This window comes from Dendrobates tinctorius, unplaced genomic scaffold, assembly GCF_039654945.1.
Source record: "Dendrobates tinctorius isolate UK_male_01 unplaced genomic scaffold, ASM3965494v1 ptg000082l, whole genome shotgun sequence".
In the NCBI taxonomy this organism is placed as follows: Eukaryota; Metazoa; Chordata; class Amphibia; order Anura; family Dendrobatidae; genus Dendrobates; species Dendrobates tinctorius.
In genome coordinates, this window is record NW_027361750.1 from 2,515,869 (window position 1) to 2,527,923 (window position 12,055).

General features: G+C 42.2%; 1 protein-coding gene across 3 annotated transcripts in view; it reads left to right on the forward strand.

Moving 5' to 3' along the window:
* Positions 1–12,055, forward strand: part of TRPA1 (transient receptor potential cation channel subfamily A member 1) — a 255,109-nt gene that overhangs the window by 112,169 nt on the left and 130,885 nt on the right. For all 3 annotated transcript variants that reach the window (XM_073583844.1, XM_073583843.1, XM_073583845.1), the window contains one exon: positions 1,511–1,647. In XM_073583844.1, coding sequence (XP_073439945.1) covers positions 1,511–1,647 — 137 coding nt within the window. The remainder of the gene's footprint in view (positions 1–1,510; positions 1,648–12,055) is intronic.

A 12,055-nucleotide genomic window follows, 5' to 3' on the forward strand; every position in this document is an offset into this window, starting at 1 on the left:
ATTGGACTACGGCGGAAAGATAAGTATAGGTTGGCTTATTATTTGATTTTTATTAAAGGAGACGATGGCGTCAGGGAATTTGATGTACATGGTGAGTATGTACTCTATGTTATGTGTTGTATGTTATGTGTATGTTCTGTATGTTATATGTTGTATGTTACGTATGGTTTTTTTTTTCACTACTGATCACAGCCATTGTCTGATGGAACTCCTTTCCCATCAGCGGCAATGCTGTCATTGTGAGCATTCATTGCCGGATGGGAGCAGTAGTCCCATCAGACAATGGCTGCCTACACAGACACACACACACAGGGACACCCACAGACACGCGCACACAGACCCACAGACACACATACACGCACATAGTCACCGCCTACACATTATACATGCACGCAGTCACCGCCCACACACTTCCCTCCCCCCGATCTGCGTTTCATCCGCAGCAAAAATGCAGATCTTTTTTAGACCTGCAGTTTTGCTGTGGCAGTGCCCGACTCAATGCGAGTCAATGGGTGCAGAAACGCTGCAGATCAGCAAAAAGAATTGACATGCTGCAGAAAATAAAACGCTGCAAATGCACACTTTTTTTTCCGCAGCATGTGCTGAGCATTTTTGATTTCCCATTAATTTACATTGTGTGCATACCATAAAAGAAAAAAAGAAAAAAAGCAGGACAAAGGCACAGCTGTATGGCCTCGGGTTAATGAAGCTGCACACACATCAGGGAACACGGGTGCCACTTCCAAGGAAAATAGTCTGTATATCCATAGAGAAGAAAGTGGATAGGTCACCTGTTGAAGCGCAATATAAGCGCCAAACGATCGTCGTCTGTACTTGCTCCATGGTTTTATCTGCCTGCTGTTGGTAACTTGATGCCACAATAAAGGATATTTTTGCATGGGATGGATTATACCTATCCACTTTCTTCTCTATGGATAACATTGTGTGCACACTGCACTGTGGATTTTATGCAATTCCACACATTGAAAAATGCTGAGGAAATGCATCAAAATCCGCAACATGTGCACATACCCTAAAAGGGCGATTTTTCAATGTATTTGGTGAATTTTGACATTTTCATGCCAGTTTGAAACGGGTCCACCAAAATTGATGGAAGCTGAAGAGAAGTGCTGCCCTTAAAAGTGCTGGCGTTATGTACTCCAGAAATGATGCTCCAGTCTCTAAATGGAGTAGCCTTTCTAGCGATGCACATGGAGGAGCGCATCACTGAGAAGATGCACCAAATTAATTATGTCACGAGAGCCTTTGAATGAATTTGGGACATTTTATTCCAGCAAGTCATTCATTAAGGATGGTGTGCAGAAAGCCAGTCTTAATGATTTGGCCACTAGGTGTATTCGAGGCCACAAAGGTAAGTTTGCATTTGTGCTTTACTACCCGATGATATATGTGGTTTAGTGATGACAGATTCGCTTTAAAGTCACCTCAGATCCTCATGTAGTTGTCACTTCTTTCTGTGCTAATAAAAACGTAACTTTTTCTTTCGTAGATAGATAACGCCACTCCTCTTCATTTTGCTGCCACTCAAGGAGCAACCGAAATTGTGAAATTCATGGTGTCCTCATACACCGGAGAAAACAACATTCTGGATTTGCCAGATGGAAATAAAGAAACTCCACTTCATAAGTAAGTACACTTACATGAAAACTTTAGTGGGGTTTTACAGTATGTAAAAGTATGTACTATTATAATTGAATAATTTAACTTTCACACCCTGTGAGGTGTTTTCAGGGTATGGTGAAATTTTTTCGATTTACAGTATATATACCATCAAAACAATAAATAAATACACATTATAGATGCGATCATGCTGCCGCTGGAGCCTGCCTGCAGAAGGTGATTTATTTTTTTCAAATATATATATAATATTCATTATGTAAAATGGGGGCAGGTCACGGATCCCTCAGTGACCTGTCCAATGCCACACAGATGAATAGCTAAGGCCTCTTTCACTCTTCAGTTTTTTACAATCAGTCACAATCCGCCAGGTTTTGAAAAAAACGGATCCGCAATTTTCTTTTGAGGATCTCTTTTTTTCCCCCATTGACTTCCATTATTGGCGGATTGCCGTCCGTTGCATCCGTTTTTTTGCGGATCCGCCAAAAGTTCCTGTCCGTTACCATCCTCAAAGATTTCAAAACGGAGCTTGCAACGTTTTTTTCTGTGGCGGATCCTCCGAAATTCTTTCTGGGTGCCGGACAAAAAAAATTCTCTCTCTCTCTCTCTCTCTCTCTCGGCTGCGATTCCTTTAAAATTCTTCATTTGTCGGATCCCTCAAAAAAACGGACGGGTGCCATCCGTTGTCATCAGTACTAAAACGGATCCGCCATCCATCCTTTTGGCGGATTCTGACTGATGCAAAAAACTGAAGTGTGAAAGAGGCCTAAGCAGAGCACCATATAAAGACCACCGCCCACAGGCCACCCATGAGCACGAGCATATCATTAACTCAAAACTGAAAACAAAGATTAAACAACAACCACAAGACAGATTTCATCACCCAGGTATCATTTTAATCATTATAATGGTGCCGACCTGACACTGTCTGTAGGTTACTCTGCAAAATCTTGCTGACAGGTTCCCTTTAAAACAGACTCTTACCAAAATGCAATATATGTGATCCTGAAACTGAAAGTTTCAAAACTTTAAAAAAAAAAAACACTTTAGTAATTTGTACTACAGACGTCTGCTTTCTCTTAACATAGGAATAAGCTGCTCACTGCCATTTTGATTTTCAAGGAATAGCAACATTCAATATCGTCTACCCACTCCAAATTAAGTCATTGGCACAAAAGTGGCGTAAATTACAACAGAAATAAATAACCCAATAGTTCTTGTGCACTTATATTGAAAAAGTAATCATTTATCTTTATGTAATTATCTAATGACAAGATAGAGGTTACAAAAAACAAATCTACAGTGGATGAAAAAACATCAACATGGACTAATGGAGACCCTCATGTGAGGCTAGAGACGTCATTGCGCCATCATACCTTCCATCATGCCATACATGACACCTAACCCAAAATTGGTCTGAGTGACCGGTGTAAATCATAGTCACATGATGGGCACCACATCATTGATTGTATAGACATCTGATTTGGCATCGGTCCCCCCATAAATACTCTGTCCCTCTGTGCGGACATCACATCTTGAAGAAGGCAGTGCTGAAAGGCTTGTCGAGTCTAATGCAATCGTAAAGACCTTGGGGTGAGGGTTTGTAAGTATTATCTTAAACCTGTCCATATGTCTGTAGATTACACATTAGTACATTGCAGTCTGCACATATGAATGTACTGTATATATATATATATATATATATATATATATATATATATATATATATATATATATATATACACTCACTGGCCACTTTATTAGGTACACCATGCTAGTAAGGGGTTGGACCCCCTTTTGCCTTCAGAACTGCCTCAATTCTTCGTGGCAGAGATTCAACAAGGTGCTGGAAGCATTCCTCAGAGATTTTGGACCATATTGACATGATGGCATCACACAGTTGGCGCAGATTTGTCGGCTGCACATCCCTGATGCGAATCTCCCGTTCCACCACATCCCAAAGATGCTCTATTGGATTGAGATCTGGTGACTGAGGAGGCCATTTGAGTACAGTAAACTCATTGTCATGTTCAAGAAACCAATCTGAGATGATTCGAGCTTTATGACATGGCGCATTATCCTGCTGAAAGTAGCCATCAGATGTTGGGTACATTGTGGTCATAAAGGGATGGACATGGTCAGCAACAATACTCAGGTAGGCTGTGGCGTTGCAACGATGCTCAATTGGTACCAAGGGGCCCAAAGAGTGCCCAGAAAAAATTCCCCACACCATGACACCACCACCACCAGCCTGAACCGTTGATACAAGGCAGGATGGATCCATGCTTTCATGTTGTTTACGCCAAATTCTGACCCTACCATCCGAATGTCGCAGCAGAAATCGAGACTCATCAGACCAGGCAACGTTTTTCCAATCTTCTACTGTCCAATTTCGATGAGCTTGTGCAAATTGTAGCCTCAGTTTCCTGTTCTTAGCTGAGAGGAGTGGTACCCAGTGTGGTCTTCTGCTGCTGTAGCCCATCTGCCTCAAAGTTCGACGCACTGTGCGTTCAGAGATGCTCTTCTGCCTACCTTGGTTGTAACGGGTGGCAATTTGAGTCACTGTTGCCTTTCTATCAGCTCGAACCAGTCTGCCCATTCTCCTCTGACCTCTGGCATCAACATGGCATTTCCGGCCACAAAACTGCCGCTCACTGGATTTTTTTTCTTTTTCGGACCATTCTCTGTAAACCCTAGAGATGGTTGTGCGTGAAAATCCCAGTAGATCAGCAGTTTCTGAAATTCTCAGACCAGCCCTTCTGGCACCAACAATCATGCCACGTTCAAAGGCACTCAAATCACCTTTCTTCCCCATACTGATGCTCGGTTTGAACTGCAGGAGATTGTCTTGACCATGTCTACATGCCTAAATGCACTGAGTTGCCGCCATGTGATTGGCTGATTAGAAATTAAGTCTTAACACACAGTTGGACAGGTGTACCTAATAAAGTGGCCAGTGAGTGTGTATATATATATATATATATATATATATATATATATATATATATATATATATATCTATACACACAGTATATCCATATGTCCATATGTGCAGACTGCAATGTACTGATGTGTGATCTACAGATATATATATATATATATTTTATACAGCTCATTGGGGATGATTGCAGGTATAATAATATTTAGCAGTTCGGACTAGTTTTGCTGTAATTCACAAAACGTTTGTTAAAAGCTCAATAAGTCTTGATCAGATATAATACTGTGCAGCTTAATTTAGTAAGGAGAGAGCCACACAGATATATCTGCAGTCTATGGACTACATGTAAATAAATTAACCACTTTATGGTTTAAATACTTTCGGAGATGAGCATAGATTATGTCATCCTGCTCACCATCTGCTTCCTTTGTCCACTCTTTTAGTTACATATGGAGCAGCAGCTCTAATTATTTTTTCCAACTCTACAGTGTCAGGTACCGGATAATGACCTCCATTTTTTAATTACCGTAATTTTTTTCAACCTGCTACAACACGTTACAGTGTGTATAGAAAGTCTACACACCTCTGTTAAAATGCCAAATTTTTTCCACGTGAAAAAAGATTTCAAGGAGAATTGTTTTGGAGCTTATTGCACCTTTATTGTCACCGATAATCCGTAAAGATCAATTGAAAAGCAAACTGAAAGCTTTTTGCGTGGAAAAAGAGATATGAAGAACTAAAATAATGTGGATGCTGTAAGGTGGCTGTCGGACATCTAGTGTTTGAGAGATAAACTTGGGGTAATGCTTTAGTTCATATAGGACTAAAAGGGGTTAATCAGCCATGACACATTGATTATAAGAAGCTGAAGAGTTGGGGGAGAGACAGCTGATCACCATATCGCATTCCCTGGGTGTGGTTTACTTTGCAAATTGAGAGCTGTTAGTTTGACACATGGCTGTGTGTGTGGAGGTGTGCAGATCTCCTGGATCGAGTGCCTTTGCTAAAGGACTAAGAAGCTGGACTCTTAGCCAGGTGGGCTAACCAACACTATTGTATGGGCTTGTTACATTATGTTTTACTTTGTGCCGGACAAAGGCTGTATTTAAGTTTTCGTGTGATGTGGTATATGAGGACTGAAATAAAGCAGCCAGACTTTACATAGAAACGGTTCCTGTGATACCTCAGATCGCTCTCAAGTGAGTAGCATTGTTACAATGCATAAATATGAACACCTTTCAGCTAATTGTTTGTTGAAGCATCACTAGAATTTATGATAGCATTCAGTCTTATTGAGTAGTAGTAAATCAGCATGGCACATCTACTACTGGCAATCTTTATCCACTTTTCCTTACAGTAGTGCTCCAAATCTTTCAGATAGAAAGGACATCTCCTGTGTACAGAGCCCTCTTCAAGATACCCAATAATTTTCAAGAGTATCTTGGTCTGTGCTCTGGCTTTCACAATCTAAGCTTTCTAGTCAATCCCTATCCTACTCTGCGTATGTGCTCAGATGGGAACAGCAAGTTCCTGTCTGCTGAGCTGCACACTGTTCATGGGTCTAGTGAGTGATTGTTGTGGGTCTTAGGACTAGAACCTCAATCGATCTTCAGGAAATTAAAGTGCCTATCAAATATACAAAAGCACTGAGACAGTTTAGTTACTCTTTAGAGTGAACCTGTCAGCTGATACACGCTGCCCAATCCGTAGGCAGCATGTATTAGGCATTTGCTGTTTTATCTCAGCCAGGTATGTTTGACTCTTAAATGGTGCAATGTTTAAGAGAAGAACATACTTTAAAAACCACCTGGGACCAAGACTGTGCTGTAGACTAGTCAGACAGTTGGATCCCGGAGATTTCTCCCTGCCTGCTGCCATGGATCGACAGGTCTCTACCTATTTGCACGTATAGCCCAAGACCTGGCAGTGGGAAAGGTTAGGCCGCAGGGGACCTGACTGCTCGACTCGTCTATAGTGCGTTCTCCATTCCCAAAAGTATATTTTTCTCTGTAATGCCCAAGTATTTCAGAGTCAGACATACCTTGCTGAGATAAAACAGCAAGTGCCTGATATAACCTGCCCACGGACTGAATGAATATTTATACTGTTTCACTGCAAACATAAGGAATTGATATATATAAAAGATATTAGGAAATTGTATAACTTATTAAGAAACTAAGAATAACCTTTGGTAACAAAAAACCTTAATAAATGTTTCGGCACTGCTGTTTTAACAGTATATATGCAGTAATGTTCTTTTAGCATTTTCATATTTACCGATAAGGCGTAGGTTATGATCGCCGTCTGGTATTTTGTGGACTACCTGCTCAAGGGTTGTGATTTATAGTATAACTATAATGCTGGATCAGTAATAATATTTGTCAGCCAGGATTATATAACAACGTATGACTAGTGGTGACTCATTGGCTCCTATTTAGTCTTGCTGTGCACTGCCTCTACAAATGGAGTCTTAGTTGTGTTATAGAACAGTGTTTCGATACACCAGTCAAGTACCACGGATCCAACACATGCTGTACAATAGCTGTTTTCAAAGAATATTGATTGCACTAATGAAGTAAAGAAATTTTCTGCACCTAACTTCACATTGAACTTAAATTTATGGTCAGATTTATGAAACCAGTGGCAAAGCGTGGGGGGGGGATGTGAAGAGACCCACGGGTGGTTTACTTGGGTGCAAAATTTCTAGAGATGCAATATTTTGAATGGAAAAATAAAGCGCGCATACTGTACCTCTGACTTCTAGCCAGACCTCGGTACTCTGATGAATGTTAGTTTTACCGGTATCAATGTCAATACAATGCTGATACAGTTTGATCCTATGGTGGGGAAAAGGGAATGTATATGTTATATGTCACAAAAATATACACGCTGTGAACATCTGGAGCGGACACACCGTGGGCACGGCTGCATGTAACAAGAAATCGCACACAATGCTGCTGATAGTATTCAGTTAGATCCTTAAATCACCAACCATAATGTCACAGCAGTAAGTAACTAGGGGGTACAGTCCCTGCATAGGGAAAAGGTTCTGAATATCATAACTGTAAAAGTATATCCATCAACTGCTAATAGCCATGTGCTTAGCCAATGAAGGCAACATTGATGGAGATTGTTACCTATGCAAGATATAGCCAGAATCCCTGAGAAGTGGGCATCTGCCCCGACGCGCATTGCAGTGCAATCAAGTTAGTGCATTTCACCACATGTGCTGGCCCACTCCATATCCAGAGAAGAGCTCTCAGTCACTTGGATTAGGTAAATATAAACTTTACTTTTTTTGCGAAGGTTGGCACAAAGGTGGCCTTATTACTTTTGGAGGGAGCACTCAGAGCTCAACATGACTTTTTAAGGAGACATTAATACTTAATAAAGGGGGCACGTCAGGGACATTATTTGTTTTAAAAGGGCACTCAAAGGGCATTATTACTGAGTTAGGGGCCACATAAATGCCTTTCTATAGACAGTGAAAACCCTCCCTGTATGATACATTGTACCTATATAGTTGCATGCATCTGCCATTTAAAGGGATCCTGTCACCAGGTTTCTCCCATATAAAGTACGGCCATCAACATTAAGGCCTTTTTAAGCATTCCAGAATGCTGTAAAAAAAGTCCTCAATCCAATCTGCAGATCCCATAAAATATATTTTATTATAATTACAGATGGAGTGGTCCGGTCTCTTGCATCGCTGGTCTTGATCTTGCACCTCACCTCTTCTTGCAACCGCCGTCCTCCTTCCCTGCTTTGTGTGGATGATGCGTCATCCACACAGTGTCCTCCATTGTGCTCCTGTGCAGGTGCACTTCTCTCTGTCCTGCCAAGAGCAGAACAAAGTATACATGCACTGGCTTTACTTCCGGGTCATCGATGCTCTTTGGTCTTTTCCAGACATGTGAGCACTAGTGTGCTTTGCTCTGCCCTTGGCAGGGCAAAGAGAGTAATGCTGCACCAGAGCATGATGGAGGACACTGTGTGAATGATGTAGGACATATCATCCACATGATTCAGGGAAGGAGGATCAAGACCAGAGATGCCCATCGGATGGGCTCACAATGTATACGAGTAGAATAAAAGGTATTTTTGGGGACCTGCAGACTGGATTTTGAAAGACATGGCGACAGGTTCCCTTTAATAAAAATAAAGTTTGAGGGCTTTTTCAACTTTGTAATATACAACTGCTTCTCACAAAATTAGAATATCATCAAAAAATTAATTTTTCAGTTCTTCTATACAAAAATTGAAACTTGTATACGAAAGGACCAAAGGAGTACAAAACACCTAATAAATCGTATAAATTTATTAAATATCCATTTTACATTGTAGCGTTCCACCATGTGAGTGGACAGGGATTACCCACTTTGCAGGTCTTGGAGGTAAACACTGGCACATTCAGAGTTAAAACGAGTCCTTTCGGTTTATTTGCTCCATAAACGTCACAGTAACAAAACACAGTTTCCAGCCTTCACAGCAGTCAAAAGCAACATAAACAGTCCTTAGCTGGGCTGTGTTCCCTCATGCCCTGTTCACACTCAGGCCAGGGCAATGTCCATAACAGAGCTCTATCTGCAGCCAGACACAGGAATAGCATTTAGCTCAGGCGAAAGCAAGCATAAAAATGTCCATTACTTCAGGCTCAGTCCTGGAGCCTCAGCAAAACACAGGAGGCTTATCCCTCCTCACATACAGCCAGCATACATAGGTCTCACCGGGTCAGCAGCCTCAGCACGTGGTCTTCAGGAAGGTAGACCACCTTCCTCCACCTAGGCCTGCCAGGACCTTCCACATGGCCCAATCAGATCCATGCCCTCTCTCTCTTGTGACCTACTCTGGTTACCTTATATGGTCTGTAGCCACGCCCACTGGGTCACATGGCTATGACCTCATCACAGGTCCTACGAGCATTCATACACTCTATTAAGGCGCTCTAGACACCGCCCCTAGGTGGGTTTATAGGTAGCTCTCGCTGACAGTGTAACAACAGCTCAGCAGTGCCTCTGCTGATCAATACACATATTCAAGCTTCCATCCCAAGGCCACCTACCTTGGGATACATACCGTAACTGTCATTCAGCATCCTATATCCATTACCACAATGGATATGCCTGTAGGCCCGTCCTGGGACACCCACACAGCGCCCCCTAGCGGACATAGTGGTCACTACACCACAACATGTAATATTAAAACAGTTATATAGATAATATAACAAAAATGAAGGACATAGGACATCGGGTGCGACACACTAAACACTATTATTATGAAGACCGGGGATACTAAGACCTATAAGGACATCATGCTGCAGACATTATTGCTATTACAATTGCTATTGCAGCATAAGCACAATATTTGACCAAAAATAGAGAATTATATATCTCTCACTCTGGGTGCCATAAAAGACATAAAGCATAATGCCACATAATTCTTTGAATAGGAGTTTAGGTTACCGGCCGGTGGACACCGCATCTTGAGGCACGTTTGCCCCTCTCCTATATACTGACAAGCTCATTACCTTAGAGAGATCTTTCTCTTCAATGCCTAAAGCACCTTTCTGATAGATGCCTATAAGCTCTACACAATCTATATACCACACGTAACTGAAGAAGGTCACATTGACCGAAACGTCTTTTTTTCGTGTACTACAATAAACCGCTTTACAAATACCTTTAAGTTGAATGCTAGGTTCATATTTGTTGTTGATACAGATCAGGAGGGCTACTCCCGAGGTGAAGAATGACTGCAGGCATCAGTGAAGAATCTGCTTGGGGGGGGGGGTCTGGAGCTGACTCCATTCAGCCAGCCCAGATGTCACGCTAGCTGCGGATGACCAGGCCTGTTGCACTCATTAGTTCGTAATTCACCCTCACTTGTGGCTCTGGAAACCAAACCCCTCCAGGGACCTTCCGGGTCAGGCTGCGGTTTGGTCCCAGCCTTTGAGTAATCCACAATCTTGGCAGAACCTGCAACAAGGGGAGGTGTCAGCTTCCCCTGCTACAGCAAGCATCAGCGGGGTCTCAAGATCACTGTCAGGAAGTTTCCTGGGGCCAGCTCAGCAACAAAAATGGGGTGGGGAGCAGGGAACCATGATGGCTACCCTTTCGGATCCATCTACGTATGTAGATGTCAGGGCTGCTTTCTGCTGGCACTGCCCCCAATAGCCATTACATGTTGGCTTTGATTCCTGCATAGAGCCCTCTTTTTGTCAGCAAGGGCACTATGTCAGGACCCAGCATGGATACTCCTGCTTCTGCATTGAGCCCCATGGTGGTAAGGGAAAGCTCTTCAGCCAGATTAAGTAGCCCTCATTCTTCAGTGGATGCAGTGCATTTGGCTTCTGGAGCTTCAGCAAGAGGATCTAGAGATGTTAGTAAAGTTTATGGTGGTACAGGCTTTAAAAGGATGGAGCAGGGGTTAGTTAGGGCTTTCAGATTGGGGGGGTTGAATAGCCCTTAGAAAAGGATTGTTAGATGATTGTCAAAGAAATATGTGATTTTCTACAGTGACAAAGTCTAGATTTTAATTTGCAGATCCAAAACAAACCAGGAAAGTAAGGGGTTCAGAGTAGTCATTTTTAAGGTCCCAGGGTCTTCCATGTGCCTGATACAATGGTTGAGGGAATTTGAGTCTGGGCGGCATCCTCTTAACTCCCTATTTTGATCCATGTGAATGGATCTTTTTTATTTATCTATTTATTTTACTTCCTTATATAGTGCTACTAATTCCACAGCACTTTACAGACATTATCGGCACTGTCCCCATTGAGGCTCACAATCTAATTTTCCTTTCAGTATGTCTCTGAAGTGTGTGAGGAAAACTGGAGTACCCAGAGGAATCCCAGGGAAACACAGGGAGAACATACAATTTCATTGCAGAAGTTGTCCTTGGCTGGATTTCAACCCAGGACCCCAGTGCTGCAACACTTTAATGCTAAGCAATGAGACACTGTGCTGCCCTTTTTGACCCATTATCAAGTTTTGGCAGTCTTTTAAGAGATGTTTAGTGTCTGGTGAAGTGAATATGTCTCATTATCGTGGTCATTCGTTCACGATAGGGGGTGCGACAGAGGCTGCCAGAATTGGTTTAATTGATGAGGCTATTAAACGCTTGGGGAGGTGGGAATCTGTCTTATGTTCAGCCTGCATGGCTATGAGATAGGACCCCGGGTCCAAGTTTGTGAAATTATGCAAGGGGCAGAATGTTAAGTGTTTTTGGCATAGCATTTCAGTTATTGCTCTCATCAGCAATAACGTTGTAATAATCTGGGCAAGAGGCATTTCCATGAGCTTATCAAAGATATTAACTTTGATCTACTAAGGTTATGGGTGATGTTCCCGAAGGTGTTTACAGATATTATTCTGAGGAAAGTTTGATGGGGAGTCTGTTCAGTTGCTAGTTTTAATAATGCAAGGAACAGGGTTAACAGGGCAGTGGCCAAGTTCATAGCAAGGAATAAGGCGGTAGCGG